The sequence below is a fragment of the Triticum urartu genome, chromosome 6A (assembly GCF_056163025.1).
Source record: "Triticum urartu cultivar PI428250 chromosome 6A, HENAU_Tu73, whole genome shotgun sequence".
NCBI lineage: Eukaryota > Viridiplantae > Streptophyta > Magnoliopsida > Poales > Poaceae > Triticum > Triticum urartu.
Genome location: NC_141878.1, coordinates 109,123,578 through 109,150,944, shown reverse-complemented (window position 1 = coordinate 109,150,944; position 27,367 = coordinate 109,123,578). Strand labels below are relative to the sequence as shown.

The 27,367-nt window shown below is 45.3% G+C and overlaps 3 protein-coding genes across 3 annotated transcripts; all 3 read right to left on the bottom strand.

Annotated features, from left to right (window-relative positions):
- On the bottom strand, positions 1 to 2,445 carry LOC147964324 (tRNA ligase 1-like). Its single transcript, XM_087529408.1, has 4 exons — positions 2,285 to 2,445; positions 1,699 to 2,049; positions 1,444 to 1,537; positions 1 to 694 (listed from the first exon to the last, which is right to left on the bottom strand). Exons 2-4 carry the CDS (start codon positions 1,896 to 1,898, stop codon positions 533 to 535), a joined length of 456 nt encoding a protein of 151 aa, XP_087385534.1. The 5' UTR covers positions 1,899 to 2,049; positions 2,285 to 2,445; the 3' UTR covers positions 1 to 532.
- On the bottom strand, positions 2,080 to 8,040 carry LOC147964323 (tRNA ligase 1-like). The gene is made up of 11 exons (XM_087529921.1): positions 7,879 to 8,040; positions 7,581 to 7,726; positions 7,241 to 7,481; positions 6,976 to 7,157; positions 6,592 to 6,671; positions 6,109 to 6,174; positions 5,755 to 6,005; positions 3,422 to 3,529; positions 2,446 to 2,543; positions 2,280 to 2,345; positions 2,080 to 2,088 (listed from the first exon to the last, which is right to left on the bottom strand). Exons 4-11 carry the CDS (start codon positions 7,003 to 7,005, stop codon positions 2,080 to 2,082), a joined length of 708 nt encoding a protein of 235 aa, XP_087386047.1. The 5' UTR covers positions 7,006 to 7,157; positions 7,241 to 7,481; positions 7,581 to 7,726; positions 7,879 to 8,040.
- On the bottom strand, positions 7,553 to 26,726 carry LOC125516617 (tRNA ligase 1-like). Its single transcript, XM_087529920.1, has 10 exons — positions 26,231 to 26,726; positions 25,504 to 25,554; positions 11,316 to 11,415; positions 10,611 to 10,689; positions 9,838 to 9,961; positions 9,110 to 9,216; positions 8,844 to 8,972; positions 8,148 to 8,212; positions 7,879 to 8,043; positions 7,553 to 7,726 (listed from the first exon to the last, which is right to left on the bottom strand). The coding sequence occupies exons 3-10, from the start codon at positions 11,379 to 11,381 to the stop codon at positions 7,553 to 7,555; spliced, it is 909 nt and encodes a 302-aa protein (XP_087386046.1). The 5' UTR covers positions 11,382 to 11,415; positions 25,504 to 25,554; positions 26,231 to 26,726.
- Positions 26,727 to 27,367: the final 641 nt, after the last annotated feature.

Genomic DNA, 27,367 nt, shown 5'->3' with positions numbered 1-27,367 from the left:
AGATGGTGATAGGAGAGTCGATCAACACCCGCTTTGCTTCTCCTTCGGAAACCAACTGTGGCAGTGTGTTTGCTTCCTTTGGTGCAACACCTCCGACTGTCCATAGAGTACAATGTGGAAAATCATTTTTAGAGACAATAGCCTCACCATTTACCATTCCAAGATGTGCTCCGAGCGCAGCCATCTTGTCGTTGTAGAAGAATGCATTAAACGATACGGGGACTTTCTGGTTCAGGTAGACGCTGTAACTTGCAACTGCAGCTACACCATGGGCTCTTTTGTGGGCGAGGGTGACATGCACGTTCATCAGGTTATCCTCTAATTTTATGCCGTTAAGAAAATTGTTGACATCAGTGTCGTTCTCCGCAACCTGCTCAGTTGTGCAATATGCACGATGTGATTAAAGTTACAGCAACGCTTCATATAATGAAATAACCTAGAAGCAGCGGTCACATAGAACAAGTCTATGCCTAAGGATCACATGAGCTGTGCAAAGAATCTTGCTTTGGAGACTAAACTTAGCATACAATTCTTACTGATGGACAAGGCCCAATATATCTGCCTGGGATAATGTCACAGCAGCGAAAATGATATTGCCGAACCTCCGCTTCGCAGTATCAGGTGTTTTGGTATCACCTTTTGCCACAGCCTTTAACTGTTCCACTACTTCTTTCACAGCAACCTCAAAGGGAACCTAAACAAAATAAACATTATAACATAAAAAATCAAATACTTTTGTCCTCATGGAACAAAAGCATCATCTTAATGTGCACCGAAATTGTAACTCAAAGCCTTTTATGGTTTCAGACTTTTAGTAGGCAGTGCATGCTAGCCAATAACTCCCTGATTAAAGTACATCACATAGCAATGTAAAGTCATCTCTACTGCTATTGCCAAATCAAAGATAAGTGTTAAGATTAAGAGTGGGTCCCATTTCAAATTGTGACTGTAAAGAGAGTAATGAGGGTATTACCCCAATGGATGAGGTTGGTAGTGAAATGTGTCAACGTAGGACCCCCAAAGTGAAGAGGTAATTCAATTAATGATGTGCGAAAAAAGGTAGGTATATACTTATATTGTATATATTTCACACTAAGTTAAGGGTTTGTGTGTCTTCTCTTGTAAGCCTTCTGCACTACATTGCCTACTTTGGCTTAAATAAACATAGCACGCCAGTTCATAAAGTTAAACAGTGGCAACAGGGTAAAGTGAGTTTGGAAGGCTCATCTACCACAAACTTCTTTGTCTTGAGCTAAGCTTAGAAATTTCTCTTTTATTATTAGTTTGTGACAAAACGACATGGGGTAGTGCAAAACCACAACCACCTATCCTTACTGACTATTTGATACTTTATTGTTCTAATTGTCCACACGTTAAATTTTCTCAATCAACCAAGAGTTAAGGATACATATTTTCAACAAATAATAGATGTGATATGTTTACCTGAATGGATTTAAGATAATCAGCATTCCCGAACAAGATCTCACGCAACCTCTTCTCCCACTGTGACTGTGCCCAACCTTCTAATAGCTCCGCTCTGTTTTGACATTATTAGTCAAATCAGCCAGTATATCATGATTTTGACTATTCGTGGTACTTACTTTTTGGTGAACATTATCAGATAACACATCATTAACTTGGTACTCTTGGGTTTTAAGGGGGGGGGGGGGGGGGGGGGGGGGGGTAACAGTTACATACCTTCCATGAATGAATAAGCTAAGCACCTCATCTAAGATAGTTTTAACATCACCAGGCAATGGAGATCTGGAACAAAAGCCAAGTAAGAGTTCAGTAGATACATGTTTTTTTACCAACAAATTTTTCCACAACGCGATCTCATCAAAACATAACCAGCATTCCATAATGCCACGTCCAGATGTCCCTTTATACGTAGTCATAACATGTTAGACAATTTAAAATATATACAGCAGTCACTATCTACAAGCTTGTGTAAAGCGTAAATATTGTGTACATCATGATTGACCCGTTGGAGCACACGAAACATGAAAACAGCAAGAGCTTCCAAAGAAAATGGATTTGTATCGGTGCCTGCAGTTTGAAGAAAAATTACAAAGCAACTCAGTGATCCTATCCAAGAATATAAGCACTTCATAAATACAGATAGACAGTGAAGATGGGAATAACATTCTAGAATCTAAATAATCTCCAAGCAAGGGGTTTTGTATTGACTTAGTAAATAATCTCCAAATAATTGCTTTCCTCTTGAGTTCTTCATAAAGTGGCAAAAGAAAAATAGAGCAAAATATAATGAAGCATACGTTACCTTCAGAATCAGGAATAACAGGAGCAGCAGCTGCTTTTGTGGTCCGGCATATATCCTCAATCTAGAATAAATAGACCATCAGTTCCGTTCTTTCTAAACTGTAGCATGTGAAAGAAATAACATTGATAGGTATACTCTATCTAATTTGAAAGTAATCTTGCCTGCCGCCACACTTTCTCATTTCGTGCGTTTTTATCGGCGAGGGTTATTCTAAATGGTTCCTCTTTTCGCTTATCAGCAACCTTATGCCAGTATCTTCCTGCAAGGGCAAACAGTTTATAAAAAGGTCAAAACAGCCTCACTCTAGAAGAGTAACTCTATACAATTAATCAGTTTGGCTGAAATATAGCACCTAAAATAGCAAACAAAATTGAATAACAGGCATACAGGTATATATTTATGCAGTACTCTACCAAAGTACCAATAGAACTGATGCTATAAATATATACTGCTAAAAGTACTATAAAATCATATTCCCTTAGTTTTCAAGAAACTGCATCTACAGCAGGATATCGACTATAATTTATCAGTACAGCAGCCTCCTATTGAGTAGAAATGTGGTCCTATTTTGGCCCTGCAAACTTCGGATCCATTTTTAGCAGGAAGAAACCCCTACCTCACCTGTTACATAGCCTAATGGTCCAGTGTCTCTAACATGTGAGTGAGTGAGTGAAAGCTTGTTTGTCCCCGTAATTATAAAAAATGTGTTCTGTTGTCCACTAATGATGACTTCCAAATTAGGGCCTTGCAACCAAATCAGAGTACCAAAAATAACCTATGCGCTTACGGATAATATTCATAATACATAATTACCAAATTTAGAAAGCACACTAGCGACAGAAAGTCTTTTGTCACTAGCGCAATGGAATGTTATAATTCTCGAAAATAAGCTACATCAGGAAAAGCAAATTTTGCCAGTTCTTATTGTTGAACAAGGAATATCAAACATTCAAAGTTGGGAAGTATTGCTACATGCTGCCAGAATAATCAAATTTGTATTCATCATTCTCATAAGCACATGTAAATTTGTATTCTATTTGCATCAGAAAATCTAAGAACAAGTGGACCGCCTCCACCGAACCCATGTTTTGGTCCTATGAACATAGCAACCAAAGAATACTGCCAAATGTTCCGTACCTCCAATAAGATCTCCTGTCAAACAATGAAGAGGGCGATTATCACCAAGGCCACCAGGCATTTCCAATATTTCCTTACATAGAGCAGACTTTGCACAACCAGGTATACCTGAAAGAAGAATAAACATGACGGTGAGCAAAACAATATAATGAGGACCAAGAGAACATAATGGCAATCAGAAAATCATAATACTGACAAAGGATATTTACTAGCTAGACAATTGCGGTATATTGACAATGATCTTAGAACCTGATCTGTCTGGTATACGCTTAGGCTCACAGGGTTTACAGGTTCAAGTCAAGCAACCCAAGGTGCCAGTTGGTCTGAGGCTTACAGTTAATATTGCTTAAGCAACCATCCGTTGAGAAGCTGCTTGCATGACTTAATTCTCTAGTTTATCATTGTCAGACCCGAGTGGTGCTGACAGACAAGATCTTCAGAATTGCAGCTCAACTAGCAGTTTTATTAGCAAATTCAGAGGAATGCTTCGAGTTCTTGCAAGAGCTACAATGGGTACAAAGCCGGCCAGGAACACTGGCGGCGGAAAGGGGGAAACCCTAGAAATGGTTCGATGGTCTCCTCCGACCAGGAGAGTGGGCTTTATAGCCTTACAAATTGGTAAGAAAGTGAAAATGAAAAGTAAAAGAGTATTGATCTCTTTGGAGCCTTGTCGGAAAAGGAACAGCGACGCGCATGAGCTTGTGCACAGTCCGATCGTGAATCAATGGCATCGGCTTCAACTTAACACAGCGAAGCGGTACGGATGAAGGCGGGCCGTTGGATCACGAGTAGAGGGCCACCCTTGCTTCGCACGCGATCTTCCTCATTCAAACTTAACTGAAAGTGTCTGTTTGGCAGGGCAATTCTTCAGAGATGCAACTGGGTCCTGACAATCAGGTTTATAAGCTGTAAGCTTGATAAGCTAATGTTTGAGAATTGAGAGAAGGCCAAGATACACTTAATAGGTTCACAAATATTATGAATGCTCACACAGGGTAAGAAAAATCCAGAACCAACAAATTTAGGACATATAATTAATTAAGCCTAAAGTTACCTGAAAATGATGGTCTCTAGACCTATGTTGGTAAAAATGAGATCCATGGGCACGAGCACCCAGGATATTTTTGTTTAAGGGAGAGCCCACCCGGGTGAGATACCAAAAATTCTCTCCCAATATGATTCGAACCCTGGTCCGGCAGGGATGTGCCGTTGCGACCCTACCGCGGGACTACTTCCCTTTAGAAACTCATCTGCAAGACTGGGGGGTGCCAAAGTAAGTCAAGTTCTTCATATGGCTTGCCAGTCTTGATGGATGCTGGACTGACCAGCGTGGACAGAATCGAAGGTAGCAACATGCGCCTGTTTGCTTCCTCTGCTTGGAAACTACGCCCCACCTACTGGTTGACTGTCCCAAGGTGCAGCAGACCTGGTTTGAGGTCCTATCCAGGGTGCGAGCAACCTGCCGCCCTTAGGCGCCTGGTGAAGACTTCTTCGCTTACTCTACCAATCATTGGTGGCTTTATGCCCGCAGCTACTTCTAAGCCTCTGAGGAAGGGCCTGGCATCCATTGCGATCATCCCTTGATGATGCGGAATCACAGGAACGGCTGCACCTTTAACTGTGAGCAGCCAAGCCTCAACCGCCTACTTGAGCAAATCAAGGATGAAGCTATTGCGTGGGGTCACGCAGGAGCTACAGAGTGTCTCCCCTGTACTTGGGCTGTCCACTAGCTTGGTGTTGCGTCGTAACCATCATTTTTAGGCTTCAAAATATTTCTTTCTATTTATTCAACCCATCGAGAAGCAATCTTTGCGTTTTCAAGAAAAAATATAGCTTAAGTGTGGACTGTCCACTAGCTTGGTGTGGCACCTCAGTTTCTGGCTGAACGTCAGATTCGACGCCCACCAAAAAAGTGTTAGACAAGTTATCTTCTTTTATTTTCAGGGTTTTTTTCTGCGAGACCTGGATTAATTTAGGCATCAAATAGGTGCATTAAACAATGGCCACCTAGACCCTACTTGCAAGTTCTGAGCTCATGATCAACATTCTATCTGTACAATGATCTATAGCTATTGGGAAAATCCAAATGAATCGAATGGTCTATCATCTGAAGCAGTATAATCTTCCCCCAACCTCACACAAACAGCAAAAAATACAGCATAGTTAGGTCGATAGTTTAGACACTGCCGGGCAAGGGCGGTACAAATGATTATCAAGTTCTTTAATCTTGAGAATATTAAAAACCAGTTATTCCAATGATTTGAAACAACTCAAGATGAAGAATGCTTATGAAACATAAACCTTAGAATCTGTTAAAAGAAAATAGGATTTACCAGGAAAGAAGACAACGAGGCCCTCAGTTTTGGAAACAACGTCGAGGGACGTTGTAGGACTACAAGGTGCTGTCCCACGTTCTGGCTGAAGATCATCCTCTCCATCTCTCAAATTTTCTGCTTGAACCAAGACACCAGCCGCCCCTACCAGATCCTGGTCAGCATATTGTTCAAGGAAAGGCTCTGCCTCATCAAGATACGCTGAGGACGAGAGTGGCTTATTGCCACACTTTAATGTAATGTGGACAGCCCTGTTTTAGCAAACCAAATAAAAAATAAAATTAACATCTGTAGTTTGGCAACGCAACACTTAAAACAATTCCTCCTATGAAGAGAAAGAAGTTAGTAATATACCATTGATCCAACAGTTTGCAAAGCTCTTTCTGTTTACGTGCTGATGTTCCCCAATTCCCCATGTGCCTATTAACACATTCAGGACCACTGATATCAGAGGTAACACTGTTTGTATTTAATACAACAGCACCAACCAAAACTTAATGTAGTCACAATCGACAACTAAGCTCAAATATTTCACATGGCTGAAACCTTCAAGCATCAAATCATCATTTGATGAAGACAAATTCTTGAATAGCATAGAAGGGGACCCCAACATGGTAGCGGCCTCGCTTACAGGTATTAACATTTCCTACTAATATGCATATCAACTAAGTAGATGTCCAAAGGATGCATTAGCTATGTTTCTGGCGTTACAACAATTATGGGCAGAATAAAACTAAATCAAGACTAGTAACTACAATGCTCATCTGTTTCAGCCAACCGCAGAAGGAACTGTGGAAAGGTGAGAACGAAAATTTGAGATTTGAATGCATGACATACTTCAGGTAATAAACTCGATATTTAGATGGGCCATCATTGAAAAGGGTGGAGAGGCCATCCCGAATTAAAAAGGTCCTGATCTGTCAGGTAGCCATGTAAGAGAATTGTTAGAAGATACAGATACATATCCACCAGTTCAAAATTTTGTGATTGCAGTCCTCTCCAGCGTGCAAGAATAAAAAAGCTTCTAAAGAAAAGAAGTCCACATAGATATGCCAAGCATATAAGCATTATAATGACAGTGTCATACTTATTTTACATGTGCATCGGATGTTAAAATGAAAGCAAGCAATCCAGAGTAAACAGCATTGCACTCATACATCAAGAAGTGACCAACGAACACCTAAGCTCTAAAAGAAGCTGCAAACAATGACAATGAAGTACCTTATATTTCAGGAATTTTAGTTTGAGCATCAAACTTGAATCCTCACCAGCCAGACCATCCTGAGCTGACGAACTTGAATCCACGGCACCATCAATAATTTCCAGTGAAGTGTTACTGTCTTCGGAAAGTTCAGCGCCCTTCTTATTGTTCGCCTTGCACAGGTTTATATGAATGAAGAAACCTAACCATGAAACATTACGTCCGTCAAAAGTCACGCTGACTTATTTTATTGAAAAGAATTTTGAGTCACATCGTCCATCTTACCCCTGAGGAGTCCGTTAAGAGAGACCTGAAAGATTGGAGTATCACCAAAGAGCTAGCTATGGACAGGGGTGCGTGGAAACTTGCTATCCATGTGCCAGAGCCATGAGTTGGTTGCGAGATCTTATGGGTTTCACCTCTAGCCTACCCCAACTTGTTTGGGACTAAAGGCTTTGTTGTTGTTATTGTTGTTGTTGTATCGTCCATCTTACCCCTGTACAGTGGCCATAACCCTTGATTTTTCCTAAAAATATACATGACCGATTAAATCTAATAGCAAATAATAAATCAAAAAAGGTACTGCTATGAATTAAGCTACGCGAGATTGACTTTACAATCGTACCTCATCTCTTGCTGATAACGTTTAAAAATAGAATCATTGCGCACATGGATAACCATCTTGTATGAAAGAGAATCAACATTTTGGTAATTCAAGTAACATTTGAACGCTGCAGGGAAATGTCTCTGCTTCATCAAACGAAACATCTCCTGTAACAGTGCAGAAGAAATAAATTATCATGTTCTAGTTATTGGAAGCTGGCATTTGCAGTTATAAAACATCTGCCATGTAAGTATGCCTGTTATCTACAGCAATTGTAAAAAGACTTATTCTTGGAATAGAACAAATAGAAACTACTAACCTGCAATTTCTTAGTTGCATAGTCTGTAGGATGTGCTTCCAAAAAGTAAGTGACAAGTGATTTATCAGTGTTTCGAGACTGAGCATCAAGACTACTGTTTCCAAACCAATCAGAGTGGTCTGGACACATTGAAGATCTGACATTTTCAAGAACTGCTTTAATTTTCTGTTCATGTAAAAGTAATAAGAAGTTACAGCACCATAGAACCAATACAAGACTAATAAAAATCATGAAAAGGGTGAATACCACTTGACAACATTAAACGATACCTGCTTTTCATCTGACCTATTAGCGGCACATATTTCACGTAAACTTGGTCCTAAATCAGATTCAACTGCATAGGAAAGTTACTTTGTACATCAACGATAAAAACTAATGTATTTACAGCTACACAACTCAACTGCATTGAGAATTATTTACTACTCCCTTTGTCCCAAAATTTAAGGCGCCTAAAAATTAGTCAAAAGTCAAATCTTACTAACTTTGACCAGATATTTAGGAAAAAATATTTAAATCTATAATATTGAATGGACACATTAAGGAAATATACTTTATGGTGAACCTATTGACATTAAAAAAATATACTCCCGAGCGGAGGGGAGCAGCAGCCTACTGCGTGGGGCGAGCTACTGGGGGAACCCCCTGCCGCTAATGGGGCGAGCTGCTGGACAGAGGATGGAGTCACGGGAGGAAGAAGGACAGTGAAACGATCGATCGATCCGATCGTGTTTTGAATCTGAGGGGATTTTCAAAAGTTTTGAATAGCAGAGCTTTTTTTTTGTAAAAGGACATATGTGAATGGGCCACGACAACAAACTGGGGCCAGAGGGAGTAGCTCTAATTGAACAGGAAACTTATTATTGAGATGAAAACTTATTTGAGATCGTTTGCAAACAAAGAGAAACTCTCTTGTATGGCTCATCTATTTCACTCAAATAACAAGGGGATGTCATTTACTAGCTTACCTCCATGTAATGGAGCCTGTGAGAGGCTTCTCAAGACTTCTTTCATTTGATCTGAACTTTGATGACTAACAATACGGGCAACCAGACCTTCAAGTATCTCACCCTGTACCTTTAAATGATCCTTGGACCCTAAACGAAGAGAGACATGAACAGCAGTGAGAGTGTAAGACAACTAATGGAAAATTACCGTGGGGATCTCCCCTACGGTTTGCTGGTAAAAAGAAAAGATACTGTAAGACAACAATTATTACTCAAGATAGACTTACCTGGTACAGATATATCAGCTATTTTGTCAAGGGCTTCGCAAACCAGTGTGGCAGTCCCCACTTCACACAATGCATCATAGGCAACGAAAAAAGAAGTAGCAGATTTCCTTGCAAAGATGTAAACAGAAAGAAGAAGAATATTAAGACAAGAACCAGCAGTGTACAGATGCGCACTTTTGAGGGTACCGAAACAATGGCTCCAGCAGATGAATGACATGATTGCATAGACACTAAAAATATAGCAGTTGAACAATGTCTATCAGTATGTACAGTGTAAAATAACTTAGCTACAATAATCTATACCCCAAAAAGATGCATGCCAATGTAAAGAGTAGTTGACGGTACATTGGAGAAGAAGTTCAATAAATTTAATAGCATTGGCATAGATGAGCGTATGATTCGTGTCGAAGCAACAATCCATTGTAATAATAAACTAAAAAACTGACAAGACAGGAAACATTGAACTTGAGTTACGGAAACACCGAAAGATTTCAAACATGAGAAGAAAACTCGAAATTGGCATTTGTATCATCAGAAGGTGTTCCGTAAAATGCTCATACACAAGAATTATAATTAAATAATTTAGTCTGGATTAATGGAAACGGACACTTTTACTCTCATGATGCATCTCGTATCAAACAGCTTCATAATGGAAACTTATATCAAGCAAGGCAGTCAAATACTTTAGCAAAGGAATTTTCTTAACATAGAGTTGTCACATGGGCCACCTTGTGGAAAATAGCCAGACATTATTTGTCGATAGGCGCCATTTTCGACAAAAGGCAATCACGTCTGGAGTAGAATAGAACTTTGGTTTGCCATGACCCAACTCTGTTACAGCTGTAACCACGGCTGCATAAAGATATAAATATGCATCAAAAGAGATGTTAAAGAAATACTGCCAAGAATGGTAAAAATTCATGGACTGAAAAATGGTGCCATAATTATATGGGTAAAGAAACCTCTCCAAAACAGAAGCAAGAAAAATACCAGGATAATGATGTAGGCTGAATAACATGAGCAGAAAAAGGATTGTGCTGCTTCTTTTGTTCAGTCTTTATAACACCCCAAATAGAACCATGCTACTAAGTGAATGCAAAGAGTGAAATTTCAAGTATATCAATAGAAGCTTCTTACAGTTGTTAGTTTCCTGAATCATAAAAATGTTTCTACTCCAATGATTTTAGTTTATAAGTTATATCAGCAGTTGTGGCAATCTTATCACAAAATGATAATTTTATCTGTGTAAATGAAACCCGAATTTACCCCCAATAATATTTGACCCTTTTACTATTCTTATAAACAACACTCATCCACTATCAAGTACAGAAACAGTTATGCGTCATACATTTGAAGTTATAACTAGAAAACACTACTCCAGTAATGAATACCAATGAATAAAGCATATGGAGAGCACAATTTACATGAATCAGGGGAACTGACAATTTACACGAATCCAGGGAATTTAGATGAATCAGGGGAGGGGGAGGAGGGAGAGTACCATAATCATCCTTTGGCCTTTGCCCATGGTCTCCTAATTCAGCCGTTACAAGCTCCATTGAAATGTTTATCCGGTTTTTCTGGAAGCATATAACATGGGTAAAATCAGGAATCTTAAGAAAACTGCTGAGAAGTAGAAATGCGAACGATGAAAATCCCTAAGAATAAACTGAACATTCTTGATGAGTGTCTAATTCCAATAAACTATGTATCAAAGGAAGATTACACAGCACACCTACAATGGTGATTCCTAATGTGTTTGTTACCTAATACTCCCACCTTTTCATTTTCTAAAACGCATCTGGGTTAAGCACAGGGATTAAGGTGGCTATGATACCAAGAGAGCGATAGAAAGAAATGACCATGGTACCCATGATTTAACGGCTTGGGAATAAGAGAAATTACTTGGTGTGTGTGTATTTATCATAAATATAAACTATTTTAGTACATTAATTACTCATATGAGATCTTAAGCTACTTAGTTCGAGGCTCTGCCAAATTAAGAACTATACTGAATGAAATAGAAGCAGTGAAATATAAAATGGAAAATAATATTCTCTTTAGGTGAAGGTTCTGTATCATTACTATATGTTTATATCGACTATCAAATACCAAAAGATCCCGATACAAGAAACACAAAAATATGAAAATACGGAAGTCCAAAGGCATGTATCTCTTGAGGAAAGTTGCCCTGGGCATGGAATACCTGGAGATAATCATTAAATTCTGCTTGTATTTGAGGAGCTTCCTTTCCCCAAGCTTCATGAAACATACGGTCCAGGACAAAAACGCCCACAGCAGTGTAGCTATAAGCAGGAATTACACTTCAGTTAAATAACTCAACAAACATCAAGACAAACTAGCAGAACCTACATATTTCCAAAGCTATTCTTGGAATATGCTCCATGGTGACCAGCATACATGAATAGAGATCCTGAATGCTTCAGCGTAACCTGAACAAAAGCTTATCTTTGTAGGGTAAACACGTTTTAACCATCATTATAGTCCGGCGGATTGTCTATGGTCCGGTGGATCACCGCCGTTCCCCGACCTTCCTTGCGGAGCTCCACCAAAAGATCTCCGCCTCCCTCCTCCCAGTAGTTGTGGGCGGAGATTTTAACCTCATCCATTCTCCGGACGAGAAGAATAATGATAGGATTAACCTCCCCCGGATGCAGTTGTTCAACGACTGGATCGCGGAGCTCGGCCTCCGGGAGATCGAGCGGACGGGGGCGCGATTCACCTGGACTAACCACCAGGCCGACCCGACGCGATCCGTCTTGGATCGTGTCCTAGTTTCCCCGGAGTGGGAATTGAGGTGCCCCCTGACCTCGCTCCAGGCGATTACCCGGATTCGGTCTGACCACGTCCCTCTCCTCCTATCCTCTGCGGACGAGCGCCCCCCCCCTCCCGCCGCGGTTTAGGTTTGAGTCCTTTTGGCTCAACCAGGCCGGCTTTCGGGATGCGGTCTCTGCTCGTTGGACTCTTGCTCGCGCCTCTCCCCATTGCTCCATGTCCGCCGTTGACTCGTGGCACTTCTGCGCCAAGCTTGCCCGCCAATTCATGAAGGGCTGGGGCGCTAATCTTGGCCGTGACCTCCGCGAGCGTAAAAGATCTCTCCTGTTGGCTATTCAGGCTCTGGACGCCCGGGCCGACTCCTCCGGGCTCTCCCCAGATGAGTGGATGCTGAGATATGATCTTGAGGATCAACTCTCCTCCATCTACACAGATGAGGAGGCATACTGGAGGTTGCGTGGTACCCAAAGATGGGTGCTCCGCGGCGATGCGAACACTGCATATTTCCAGGCGGTTGCGAATGGCTGACGCCGGAGAAATTCCATCCACTGCTTGTGGGAGGATGGCGCCCCCCTTGTCCGCCCCGCGGCCATTCGGGCTCATGTAGACGGCTTCTACAAAGCCCTCTTTACCCCCACCCCTCGGGGTGGGGCTAGTCTCGCCCCCGACACTTGGACGGGGGTGGAGTTGGTTTTCGATGAGGCCAACGCGGCCCTTGTTGCCCCCTTCGCCGAAGAAGAGGTACTCGCGGCCATTAAAGGAATGAACCCCTCCTCGGCCCCGGGTCCGGATGGCTTGCCCGTTACGTTCTTTAAAACGTTCTGGCAGACAGTCAAACCTGAGGTCATGGCCCTCTTCGAGGAGTTCTATTCGGGCTCTATGGACCTTGGTCGCCTCAATTATGGGATCATTACCCTCATCCCAAAGGTTCCGGGCGCCTCTGATATTCGCCAGTTCCGTCCCATCACCGTGATTAACGTGATATTCCGGATCCTGGCCAAAGGGTACGCCAATAGGGTGACCCTGCTTGCTAACTCGATCACTCACCCGAACCAATCGGCCTTCATCCAAGGCCGGTTTATTTTAGATGGCGTGTTGGTCTTCCATGAAGTCCTTCACGAAGTTCGGGTGAAACAACATCGCGCTGTCTTCCTGAAGCTGGACTTTCATAAAGCTTATGATACTGTGCACTGGCCTTTCCTTCGGGAAGTGCTGCTGCGTAAGGGCTTTGACGACCGCTGGGTGACTCGCGTGATGCAATTAGTCTCCTGTGGGCGGACCGCGGTGAACATCAACGGCGAGATTGGGCCATACTTCCCCACTCTCTGTGGGGTGCGTCAGGGGGACCCGTTCTCGCCGTTCCTGTTCAACATGGTGGTCGATGCTCTGGCTGCCATCCTGGACAAAGCCAAGGGTGCCGGTCATATTCACGGCATTGTCCCCCACCTAGTCGGAGGGGGAGGGGTCTCCCTCCTTCAATACGCGGATGACACCATAATAATGGTTGAAGGTTCTACTCAGGACGTGGCTAACCTGAAGTTCCTCCCCCTGTGCTTCCAGCAGATGTCGGGCCTAACGATCAACTTCGATAAGAGCGAAGTGATGGTTCTTGGTTACCCTCCGGTGGAAGCTCAGGCTATCGCTGACCGACTTAACTGTCGGCTGGGTTCTTTCCCCACGACCTACCTGGGGATCCCCATTAGTGATTCGCGCCTCACCGTGGCGGACCTCCGCCCCACGGTGACCCGTATGCAACATCTTGTCGAGCCTTGGAAAGGGCGCTGGCTATCGAAGGCTGCGTGTGTGATTCTCATCAACTCCTCTCTCGCCAGCCTTCTTTGGTACCTCATGAGCTTTTATAGCCTCCATGAAACGCTGCACACGGAAATTGCCAAGTACCAATCCAGGTTCTACTGGGCTGGCGAGGATGACAGACAGAAGTACCATATGGTCAGTTGGCCGGACATATGTAAACCCAAGGACCAGGGGGGGTCTAGGGATTTTGTCCTCCCGACGCATGAACATCGCCCTCCTGACCCGGTGGCTATGGCGTATTGCTAATGGTGACGGAGGGCTTTGGCTCACCATCATCTGGAACAAGTACCTCCGTGGACAGCCTCTGGCTTTCTGTCAGCGTTCGGGCGGATCCCAGTTTTGGCAGGCCGTCATTCAGCTGCTCCCTGTGCTTCGCATTGGCACGTCCATCTCGGTTGGGTCTGGGTCCGCGACCCTGTTCTAGTTTGATCGGTGGATCGGCGACACCCCTCTGGCCGCCCGCTTTCCCGAGCTCTTCGCCATTGCTGTTGACCCGCGGGTCTCTGTTGAGACGGCCCTTATTGACTTAGGGCGCCTCGCGTTTCGCCGCCCTTTTGGCCCGCCCGAAGTGGCCGCCTGGGATGCCCTCCTCGAGGACATCGCCCTTCTCCCGATTAACGTCACCGACACCCCGGACGCCATCTCTTGGCGCCTAGAATCTTCCGGACGCTTCTCTACTAAGTCCCTATACGCGGCCATCGCGCCTTCGCCCGCCCCCGAGCCCTTCAGTTTGATCTGGGATATCCGCCTGCCACTGAAGATTAGGATCTTCCTTTGGCAATGGATCCATGGACGCCTCCCCTCCGGAGTCGAAGTCCTCAAGCGTAACGGACCTGGAGATGGGCTTTGCCCCCTGGATCCGTGGACGCCTCCCCTCCGGAGTCGAAGTCCTCAAGCGTAACGGACCTGGAGATGGGCTTTGCCCCCTGTGCGGCACGGTGGAGGACGCTAACCACATCTTCTTCGCGTGCTCCACGGCCCAGTTTCCGTGAGACGGTTGGTGAACAGTGGTGCAATTCCAATTTCCCCGACCTTCTCGCAGAGATCCATGCCTCCCCCCCCCCTCGCTACCGACATATCCGTTGGCTCTGCGTAGGGGTCCTCGCCTGGACGCTGTGGACTGTCCGCAATAAGCTTGTCATCCAAAAGGTTACTCTCAGACGTGCTACTGACGCCATTTTTAAAATGTGTGGGTACCTGCAGCTTTGGCGGCCGCTTAGCCGCCCTCAGGATCGGGACGTCATCAACACCCTCCTCGCCGACCTTCGATCGCTCGCCTTTCGCCTGGCGCTACCGCTTCCCCCCCCCCCCCCCGGAGCCCGACTAGTTGCAGTCGTTTATTTCTGTTCTAGGGCTTGTTGAGTTGTGCCCTCAGCATTAACCCTTATGGATCCTGTGTTTTGTATGAACTTGGTGTGTGTGTGTGTGTGTGTGTTTGAACCTCTGTGGATTGTTGGCTTGGGCATGTGCTTTATAATATAAAGCGGGGCAAAAGCCTTTTTCGGTGAATGTATTGCTTTAAGCAGGGGAACCTTCTACGGGAGATAGGCGACTAGGGTTTCCCCTTCCCCTCCTCCCACCGCCGCTGGCCCTCCCGCCGCCGCAGGCCGCCGGCCCTGCGCCCCACCCCCGTCCCCTTCCTCCCTCCCCTCTCCCCCGTCCAGACCCGCCTCGCGCCGCCTCCCCGGGAGGTGGCCGGGGCGGAGCTCGTGCCCCTCCTCCGCGAGCCTCCCCTTCCCCCTTTTCCGCTCGCCGCCGCCGGCGGTCGCCCCCGGCGCTGGCCCGGGTGGCTCCGGCGACGGCGGGCCTTCCCTTCCCCGCGCGCGCATGCTCCCTTCCCGGGGCAGGGAGGCGGCGGCGGTGCAGCTCGGCGTGGCTGCGGTCCGGCTGCCCTGCGGCGGCGGCCGGCGGCAGGCGTGGTGTCAGCGTCGCTCCTTGGCGGCGGGGCGGCATGGTGGTGCTGGGTGGCCGTCGTCACGACCCCGGCCCAGATCTGGGCCCGGCGGGCCCCATCTGGGTCCTAGCGGGCCGGCCCCACGGCATGGCTTCGTCGTCGTCTATGTGGTGAGGAGGAGGGGCGGCTCGGATGGGGGGACGGCGATGCCGTTGGCGAGCCGGCTACAGCGCGATGGCGGAAGCTGTCCGGGAATGGTGTTCCCGGCCGGGCCTGTGGGCACACGGGCCTGGTAGGCTCCTGCTTGTGTGTCCACTCGGTTACCGTTGTTGACGGTGGAGGTTGTGCCCTCCCGCGTGCCGACGGTGCTGCGGCCCCTAGTCCCGGCTCCTATCCCTTGTCGTGCAGACCTCACCTCGTGGTGCCGTGGTGAGACGGCGTGGAGGCTTCTTGACCATGGTGGCGCAAGATGGTGGTCCGTTTGGTGGCAGGCTCTGGAGCACCCGAGGTGAAGGTTGGGATCGGGGGAAACCCCTGTCGGCCTGTCCGACACCGACGCGGCGACGACGGTGGGTGTCGCCGGACCTTCCTGGAGGGCGTCGGGGGCGACCCTTCCTCTCGCCTCATCGGGTACCGGGGGAAACCCTTGGCAGCAGCGTCGTCTTCGTCGCGGTCCTTCTTGGAGGTGCTGATTGGTACCGGTGCTTCAGAGCCTTGGAGCTTGGTGGGAGATCCTCGGTGGGCGCAGTGGTCGTGAAGCTTCTTCGTTTTCGTCGATCCGCCGTTGTCGGCATTCTTTTCTTTTCTTTTGTTGTTTCTCTTTCGTTTCTTTTGGGTGTGATTGTGCGGCTTCCGCCCCAGTGTTGGAAATATGCCCTAGAGGCAATAATAAATTAGTTACTATTATTATATTTCATTGTTCATGATAATCATTTATTATCCATGCTAGAATTGTATTAATAGGAAACTCAGATACATGTGTGGATACATAGACAACACCATGTCCCTAGTAAGCCTCTAGTTGACTAGCTCGTTGATCAATAGATGGTTACGGTTTCCTGACCATGGACATTGGATGTCGTTGATAACGGGATCACATCATTAGGAGAATGATGTGATGGACAAGACCCAATCCTAAGCCTAGCACAAAGATCGTGTAGTTCGTATGCTAAAGTTTTTCTAATGTCAAGTATCATTTCCTTAGACCATGAGATTGTGCAACTCCCGGATACCGTAGGAGTGCTTCGGGTGTGCCAAACGTCACAACGTAACTGGGTGGCTATAAAGGTACACTACAGGTATCTCCGAAAGTGTCTGTTGGGTTGGCACGAATCGAGACTGGGATTTGTCACTCCGTGTAAACGGAGAGGTATCTCTGGGCCCACTCGGTAGGACATCATCACAATGTGCACAATGTGATCAAGGAGTTGATCACGGGATGATGTGTTACGGAACGAGTAAAGAGACTTGCCGGTGACGAGATTGAACAAGGTATCGGGATACCGACGATTGAATCTCGGGCAAGTACAATACCGCTGGACAAAGGGAATTGTATACGGGATTGATTAAATCCTCGACATCGTGGTTCATCCGATGAGATCATCGTGGAACATGTGGGAGCCAACATGGGTATCCAGATCCCGCTATTGGTTATTGGCCGGAGAGTTTTCTCGGCCATGTCTGCATGACTCCCGAACCCGTAGGGTCTACACACTTAAGGTTCGATGACGCTAGGGTTATAGGGAAAGTATGTACGCGGTTACCGAATATTGTTCGGAGTCTCGGATGAGATCCCGGACGTCACGAGGAGTTCCGGAATGGTCCGGAGGTAAAGATTGATATATAGGAAGTATGGTTTTGGCCACCGGAAGTGTTCCGGGCATCACCGGTAGTGTACCGGCACCACCGGAGGGGTCCGGGGGTCCACCGGGAGGGGCCACGGGCCCTGGAGGCATACATGGGCCAATAGTGGGAAGGGACCAGCCCCTAGGTGGGCTGGGGCGCCTCCCACCAAGGCCCAAGGTGCCTCTTAGAGGGGAGGGGGCAAACCCTAGGGCAGATGGGCCTTAAGGCCCACCCTAGGTGCGCCCTCCCTCTCTCCTCCCTTGGCCGCAACCCTAGATGGGTTTTGGGGCAGCCGCCACCCCTAGGGAGGGAACCCTAGATGGGGGCGCAGCCCCTCCCCTTCCCCTATATATACTTGAGGTATTGGGGGCTGCAACATACGCGAGATCATCTCCCTCTTGGCGCAGCCCTACCTCTCTCCCTCCTCGTCTCTCGTAGTGCTTGGCGAAGCCCTGCTGGAGTCCCGTGCTCCTCCACCACCACCACGTCGTCGTGCTGCTGCTGGATGGAGTCTTCCCCAACTTCTCCTTCTCCCCTTGCTGGATCAAGGCATAGGAGACGTCACCGGGCTGTACGTGTGTTGAACACGGAGGTGCCGTCCGTTCGGCACTAGGATCATCGCTGATTTGAATCACGACGAGTACGACTCCATCAACCCCGTTCACTTGAACGCTTCCGCTTAGCGATCTACAAGGGTATGTAGATGCACTCTCCTTCCCCTCGTTGCTAGATTACTCCATAGATTGATCTTGGTGATGCGTAGAAAATTTTGAATTTCTGCTACGTTCCCCAACAGTGGCATCATGAGCTAGGTCTATACGTAGTTTCTATGCACGAGTAGAACACAAGTTGTTGTGGGCGTCGATTTTGTCAATTTACTTGCCGTTACTAGTCTTATCTTGATTCGGCGGCATCATGGGATGAAGCGGCCCGAACCGACCTTACACGTACTCTTACGTGAGACTGGTTCCACCGACTGACATGCACTAGTTGCATAAGGTGGCTAGCGGGTGTCTGTCTCTCCCATTTTAGTCGGATCGGATTCGATGAGAAGGGTCCTTATGAAGGGTAAATAGAAATTGGCATATCACGTTGTGGTTTTCACGTAGGTAAGAAACGTTCTTGCTAGAAACCTATAGCAGCCACGTAAAAACTTGCAACAACAATTAGAAGACGTCTAACTTGTTTTTGCAGCATATGCCTTGTAATGTGATATGGCCAAAAGGATGTGATGAATGATATATGTGATGTATGAGATTGATCATGTTCTTGTAGTAGGAATCACGACTTGCATGTCGATGAGTATGACAACCGGCAGGAGCCATAGGAGTTGTCTTAATTTATTTATGACCTGCGTGTCAACATAAATGTCATGTAATTACTTTACTTTATTGCTAAAGTGTTAGCCATAGTAGTAGAAGTAATGGATGACGAGACAACTTCAAGAAGACACGATGATGGAGATCATGATGATGGAGATCATGGTGTCATGCCGGTGACAACGATGATCATGGAGCCCCAAAGATGGAGATCAAAAGGAGCAAAATGATATTGGCCATATCATGTCACTATTTGATTGCATGTGATGTTTATCATGTTTTACATCTTATTTGCTTAAGAACGACGGTAGCTTAAATAAGATGATCCCTCACTAAAATTTCAAAAAAGGTGTTCCCCCTAACTGTGCACCGTTGCGAAGGTTCGTTGTTTCGAAGCACCACGTGATGATCGGGTGTGATAGATTCTAACGTTCGAATACAACGGGTGTAAGCCAGATTTACACAGCAAAAACACTTAGGTTGACTTGATGAGCCTAGCATGTACAGACATGGCCTCGGAATGCGGAAGACCGAAAGGTCGAGCATGAGTCGTATAGAAGATACGATCAACATGTAGATGTTCACCGATGATGACTAGTCCATCTCACGTGATGATCGGACACGGCCTAGTTGACTCGGATCATATTTCACTTAGATGACTAGAGGGATGTCTATCCGAGTGGGAGTTCATTAAATAATTTAATTAGATGAACTCAATTATCATGAACATAGTCTAAATTGTCTTCGCAAATATGTTGTAGATAAATAGCTCACGTTGTAGCTCCCTGTTTCAATACGTTCCTAGAGAAAGATTAAGTTGAAAGATATTGTAAGCAATGATGCGGACTAGGTCCATAGTCCGAGGAGTGTCCTCACTGCTACACAGAAGGCTTACGTCTTTGATGCACCGCTCGATGTGCAAACCCCTACAACATCGTCTGTGGATGTTGTGAACACCTGACAGACACATCCTGATGACTACTTGATAGTTTAGTGCACCATACTTTACGGCTTAGAATCGGGATTCCAATGACGTTTTGAACGCCATAGAACATATGAGATGTTCCAAGAGCTGAAATTGGGATTTCAGGCTCATGCCCGTGTTGAGAGGTGTGAGACCTCTGACAAGTTCTTTTGCCAACAAGATGGAGGAGAATAGCTCAGCTAGTGAGCATGTGCTCAGAATGTCTGGGTGCTACAATCACTTAAATCAAGTGGGAGTTAAACTTCCAGATAAGATAGTGATTGATAGAGTTCTCTAGACACTATCACTAAGCTACTAGATCTTCGTGATGAACTATGACATGCAAGGGATGGAGTTGATCCCGGAGCTGTTCGCGGTGCTTAAGACCGCAACAGGTAGAAATCAAGGAGCATCAAGTGTTGATGGTTTAACAAGACCACTGGTTTCAAGAAGGGAAAGGGCTAGAAGGGAAACTTCATATGGATGGCAAACCAGTTGCCGCTCAAGTGAAGGAACCCGAGGTTGAACCCAAACCCGAGACTAAGTGCTTCTATTGTAAGGGGAATGGCACTGGTAGTGGAATTACCCCAAATGCATGGTAGATAAGAAGGCTGGAAACTTCAACAAAGTATATACGTGTTATTAATGTGTACCTCACTAGTACTCCTGGTAGCACCTGGGTATTGGATACCGATTCAGTTACTATTATTGGTGACTTGAAGCAAAAGCTACGGACTAAACGGAGACTGGCTAAGGGCGAGGTGACGATGTGTGTTGGAAGTGTTTCCAAAGTTGATGAGATCACCATCGCACGCTCCATCTACCTTCGGGATTAGTATTGAACCGAGATAAATGTTATCAGGTGTCTACGTTGAGCATGAATATGATTAGATCATGTTCATTGCAATACGGTCATTCATTTAAGTTAGAGAATAATGGTTATTCTGTTTACATGAATGATACCTTTCATGGTCATGCACCCTATGTGAATGGTTCATTGAATCTCAGTCGTGGTAATACACATGTTCACGCCAAAAGATGTAGAGTTAATAATGATAGTACCGCTTTCTCGTGGCACTGCCGCTTAGGTCATATTGGCGTAAGATGCATGAAGAAACTCCATGTCGATGGATGTTTGGAGTCACTTGATTTTGAATCGCTTGACACATGCGAGCCATGCCTCATGGGCAGGATGACTAAGACCCCGTTTTCAGGTACAATGAAACGGGCAAGTGACTTGTTGGAAATCATACATGCTGATGCGTGTGATCAAATGAGAATTGAAGCGTGCGGTGGATATCGCTATTTTCTCATCTTCACTGACGATTTGAGTAGATATAGGTATATTTACTTAATGAAGCACAAGTCTGAAACATTTGAAAAGTTCAAGCGGTTTCAGAGTGAAGTTAAGAACCATCGTAACAATAAGATCAAATTCCTATGATCTGATCGATGAGAATTTCTGAATTATGAGTTTGACAATCACTTAAGACATTGTGGAATTGTTTCACAGTTGAAGCCGCCTGGAACACCACAGGGTAATGGTGTGTCCGGACGTCGTAATCGAACCTTATGAGATATGGTGCGATCTATGATGTCTCTTACCGATCTACCGTTTTCATTTTGAGGATATACGTTAGAGACAGCTGCATTCACTTTAGATAGGACACCATATAAGTCCGTTGAGACGACGTCGTATGAACATTGGTTTGGCAAGAAACCAAAGTTGTCGTTTCTTAATGTTTGGGGCTGCGATGCTTAAGGCTTCAGCCGGAGAAGCTTGAACCCAAAGCGGACGAACACATCTTCATAGGATACCCAAAGGTGACAGATGAGTATACCTTCTATCTCAGATCTGAGGGCAAATTGTTTGTCGCTGAGAACGGGTCCTTTCTCGAGAAGGAGTTTCTCTCGAAAGAATTGAGTGGGAGGAAGATAGAACTTGATGAGGTTGTCGAACCTTTACTTCAACCAAAGAGTGATGCAACACAGAAAGATGTTTTCTGTGGCGCCTACGTCTGTTGAATAGGAAGTTAATGATAGTGATCATGAAGCTTCGGATCAAGTTGCTATCGAACCTCGTAGGTCGACAAGGATATGTACTACTCCTGAGTGGTACGGTAATCCTGTCTCAGATATCATGTTGTTGGACAACAATGAACCTACGAGCTATGGAGAAGCGATGGTGGGCCCGTATTCCGACAAATGGTTAGAAGCCATGAAATCCGAGATAGGACCCATATATTAGAACAAAGTATGGACTTTGGTGGACTTGCCCGATGATCGGCAAGCCATTGAGATAAATGGATCTTTAAGAAGAAGACGGACGTGGGCGGTAATGTTACCGTCTATGAAGCTCGACTTGTGAGAAAGAGTCTTTTCACAAGTTCAAGGAGTTGACTACGATGAGAATTTCTCACCCGTAGCGATGCTTAAGTCCGTCGGAATCATGTTAGCATTAGCTGTATTTTTCGATTATGAAATCTTACAGATGGATGTCAAAACAAGTTTTCTTACCAGTTTTCGTAAGAAAAGTTGTATGTGATACAATAAAAGGTTTTGTCGATCCTAAGGATGCTAAAAGGTATGCTGGCTCCAGCAATCCTTCTATGGACTAGAGCAAGCATCTTGGAATCGGAATATATGCTTTGATAGAGTGATCAAAGCTTTTAGGTTTATACAATGTTTGCTAGAAACTTGTATTTACAAGAAAGTGGGTGGGAGCACTACAACATTTCTGATAAGTATATGTGGATGACATATTGTTGATCCGAAATAATGTAGAATTTCTGGAAAGCATAAACGGTTGTTTGAAGAGTGTTTTTCAAAGGAAGATCTGGATAAAGCTGCTTACATATTTGGCATCAAGATCTATAGAGATATATCAAGACGCCTGATGATACTTTCAAAGAACGCACACCTTGATATGTTTTTAAAGGAGTTCAAAATAGATCAATCAAAGAAGGGGTTCTTACCTGAGTTGTAAGGTGTGAAGTTGAGTAAGACTCAAAGATTGACCACGGCAGAAGAAAGAGGAAGGATGAAGGTCGTCCCCTATGCTTTTGTCATAGGCTCTATACGGTATGCCATGCTGAAGTACCACACCTGATGTGTGCCTTGCCACATGTCTGGCAAGAGGGTACAAAGGTGATCTAGGAGAGGATCACCAGATAGCGGTCGAAATTATCCTTAGAGGAATAAGGAAATGTTTCTCGGTTATGGAGATGATAAAGAGTTCGACGTAAAGAGTTACGTCGATGCAAGCTTAACACCTATCCGGATAGCTCTGAGTAGAGATACCGGATACGTATAATGGAGCAACAATTTGAAATAGCTCCAAGTGGAACGTGGTAGCAGCATCTATGATATAAAGTTTTGCGAAATACATAGGGATCTGAATATGGCAAGACCCGTTGACTACAACCTCTCTCACAAGCATAACATGATCAAACCCAAAACTCTTTGAGTGTTTATCACATAGTGATGTGAACTAGATCATTGAGTCTAGTAGACTCTTGGATGTTGGTCACATGGCGATGTGACCTGTGAGTGTTAATCACATGGCGATGTGAACTAGATTATTGACTCTAGTGCAAGTGGGAGACTGTTGGAAATATGCCCTAGAGGCAATAATAAATTAGTTATTATTATTATATTTCATTATTCATGATAATCGTTTATTATCCATGCTAGAATTGTATTGATAGGAAACTCAGATACATGTGTGGATACATAGACAACACCATGTCCCTAGTAAGCCTCTAGTTGACTAGCTCGTTGATCAATAGATGGTTACGGTTTCCTGACCATGGACATTGGATGTTGTTGATAACGGGATCACATCATTAGGAGAATGATGTGATGGACAAGACCCAATCCTAAGCCTAGCACAAAGATCGTGTAGTTCGTATGCTAAAGTTTTTCTAATGTCAAGTATCATTTCCTTAGACCATGAGATTGTGCAACTCCCGGATACCGTAGGAGTGCTTTGGGTGTGCCAAACGTCACAACGTAACTGGGTGGCTATAAAGGTACACTACAGGTATCTCCGAAAGTGTCTGTTGGGTTGGCACGAATCGAGACTGGGATTTGTCACTCCGTGTAAACGGAGAGGTATCTCTGGGCCCACTCGGTAGGACATCATCACAATGTGCACAATGTGATCAAGGAGTTGATCACGGGATGATGTGTTACGGAACGAGTAAAGAGACTTGCCGGTGACGAGATTGAACAAGGTATCGGGATACCAACGATTGAATCTCGGGCAAGTACAATACCGCTGGACAAAGGGAATTGTATACGGGATTGATTGAATCCTCGACATCGTGGTTCATCCGATGAGATCATCGTGGAACATGTGGGAGCCAACATGGGTATCCAGATCCCGCTGTTGGTTATTGGCCGGAAAGTTTTCTCGGCCATGTCTGCATGACTCCCGAACCCGTAGGGTCTACACACTTAAGGTTCGATGACGCTAGGGTTATAGGGAAAGTATGTACGTGGTTACCGAATGTTGTTCGGAGTCCCGGATGAGATCCCGGACGTCACGAGGAGTTCCGGAATGGTCCGGAGGTAAAGATTGATATATAGGAAGTATGCTTTTGGCCACCGGAAGTGTTCCGGGCATCACCGGTAGTGTACCGGGACCACCGGAGGGGTCCGGGGGTCCACCGGGAGGGGCCACGGGCCCTGGAGGCATACATGGGCCAATAGTGGGAAGGGACCAGCCCCTAGGTGGGCTCCCAAGGCGCCTCCTAGAGGGGAGGGGGGCAAACCCTAGGGCAAAGGCCCACCCTAGGTGCGCCCCTCCTCTCTCCCCCCTTGGCCGCAACCCTAGATGGGTTTTGGGGCAGCCGCCACCCCTAGGGAGGGAACCCTAGATGGGGGCGCAGCCCCTCCCCTTCCCCTATATATACTTGAGGTATTGGGGGCTGCAACATATGCGAGATCATCTCCCTCTTGGCGCAGCCCTACCTTTCTCCCTCCTCGTCTCTCGTAGTGCTTGGCGAAGCCCTGCTGGAGTCCCGCGCTCCTCCACCACCACCACGCCGTCGTGCTGCTGCTGGATGGAGTGTTCCCCAACCTCTCCTTCTCCCCTTGCTGGATCAAGGCGTAGGAGACGTCACCGGGCTGTACGTGTGTTGAACACGGAGGTGCCGTCCGTTCGGCACTAGGATCATCGGTGATTTGAATCACGACGAGTACGACTCCATCAACCCCGTTCACTTGAACACTTCCACTTAGCGATCTACAAGGGTATGTAGATGCACTCTCTTTTCCCCTCGTTGCTAGATTACTCCATAGATTGATCTTGGTGATGCGTAGAAATTTTTGAATTTCTGCTACGTTCCCCAACACCCAGCACCTATCCTTGAATGTATCGGTTGGTTGCTTTGGAATACAAAGCGGGGGGAGACCCTTTTTCTTATTTAACCATCATTATAAGTAGTTAGCTAAAATAAAATCAGTAAATAATCAAAAGGCAATAAAAAAAGATAATCCCTCCGTTTTATTTACTTCACATTCTGGGTTTAGTCAAAGTCAAACTTTGTCAAGTTTAACCAAGAATATAAGAAAAATAATCAACATTTATAATAACAAATGTAGAAAATATACTTTATGAAGATTATAATACAATAGATTTTATATCGTGGATGTTGATATTTTTTCCAACATATTTGGTCAAAGCTTACAAATTTTGACTTTGACTAAACAACCCAGAACGCAAAGTAATTGTGAATGGAGAGAGTATCAAATATACCTCCATGGTAGCAAAGCCACGCGACACCATCTCAATCATCTGTTTTCTTGTCTGCCATCACAAAAATGGGGGTAAGGTTCCCACTAAAAGTTTTGAATTGCAACTCCATTCAGTAAATGTGAGTAAGAACCCCCCCCCCCCCCATAGTACTATAGCCAATTCATTAAATATTTCTACAATAAGAATATAAGATAAGATAAAACTGAATGTGGTTACATTAACCAACAACATTGAGGCCACGCAGATTGCAGACAGCATGTTCAAGAGTTCATCAACAGCTAAAAAGTAGAGCGCACAGTGCGTAGCAGCTAATTTCATTAGAATTACTCAAAGGGAAAAAAAATCTCATCAATACAATGGTAACCTACACCAATTAAGCAATGGATGGTTTAGAAACTAAGCCTGGATTTAGCCATGTGGTGTACTATGATAGTCTAGCTAATCTACCTTGCCAAACAGAGTAGAACAATGTAGGGTAGTTGACTTTTGATACATTCTTTTTTCACAACTTTGAAAATAAGCATAGCAACGTGGCCCCAGCAAATTAAGGTAATCAAAATATTGAAACAGCAAACACAACTCACAATATGGTAACTTCCACATGTATTGTCTGATCAGAATCACTAAAATATAATCATGGAGGAAAACTGCCGATAGTTGCTCAGGAAACACTTGGCATTGTTTATCACAAGGTCAAGGTGATGGAAGCAAGGAGCAATTCACGCACCTCTTGATCGGACTTGTCGTTCTCGAATTTGGGGTAGAAAGCGGCCCTGATGCGCGCCTCCGCGAACGTGTTGTTGTCCATGGCGAAGTAAGTGCCCCCCGCGAACAACCTCGACGCGCCACCCTGCTCATCCGCCACCTCCGAGGACCGGAGGGCGGCGCCTGGCTTGCAGCAGGTGGTGGAGGTCGAGGGAGGCGGCGACCGCTCGCAGGAGGCGGAGCCCGCCGTGGGGCAGACGGGGGCGTGCAGCTGCATGAGGATGAGGTCGGGAGAGGCGGCGGCCGCGCGCAGGGGGGGTGCGGAGCTGGACGCAGCGCGCGAATCTCGCCTTGGTGCGACGGCGGCGCGGTTTCTTGTAACACCCTACACACCACCGCTGGATCGCACTGGGCTATGCGCTGCTGTACGTGGGCCGTGGGCTGAGTCGACATTTATTGAGGGGATTTAAAGTATGAAATACCATAATACGGGAGTGCGCCGGGTCTTCTCACATAGTCGGGTCCTCTCTTCCCTTTTCCTCGGGTAGTATAAGAAATACAGGGTCCTTTTGTGCCTAGTTCATGTAGCAATCCATCCATCTAGCTCGCATAGTGGAGTTAATTCCTTTTTTAAAGAAATTCGGAGTCTTTTTCCAGCTAGCTCACGTATCAATCAATCCATCTTTCATCTAGCTTGCTACATGTAGTTTCGCACATGTATATAAATTGGTATGACTGTATGTAAATGAGCAATGTGCGACTACTTAAATTAAATTTCTCTTATTTAGCAAGTAGTTGGGCCGACCAACTTGCGGTCTGTGAAAATCCCATGCACTGGAATGACCGTCAGATTTGAAATATTTTTTTGATTTTATTTGAACTTTTAAAATAATAATAAATATTATTATAAATTGCCGAATACTCTTGGAAACATGAAGAATTATAAAAAATGTGAACATTTTTTTGATAATTCCATACATTTTTGGAAAACAAACACAAAATTTAAACAAGAATACTTTTTAAAATTCAAAAACATTTGAAAACATGAACCTTTTCTAAAAACATGAACAATTTTTGAAAACGAGAACATGTTTTGAGCATTCAGAACAATTACGGAAATTACATATTTTCTAACTAGAACATTATTTTAAATTGTGAA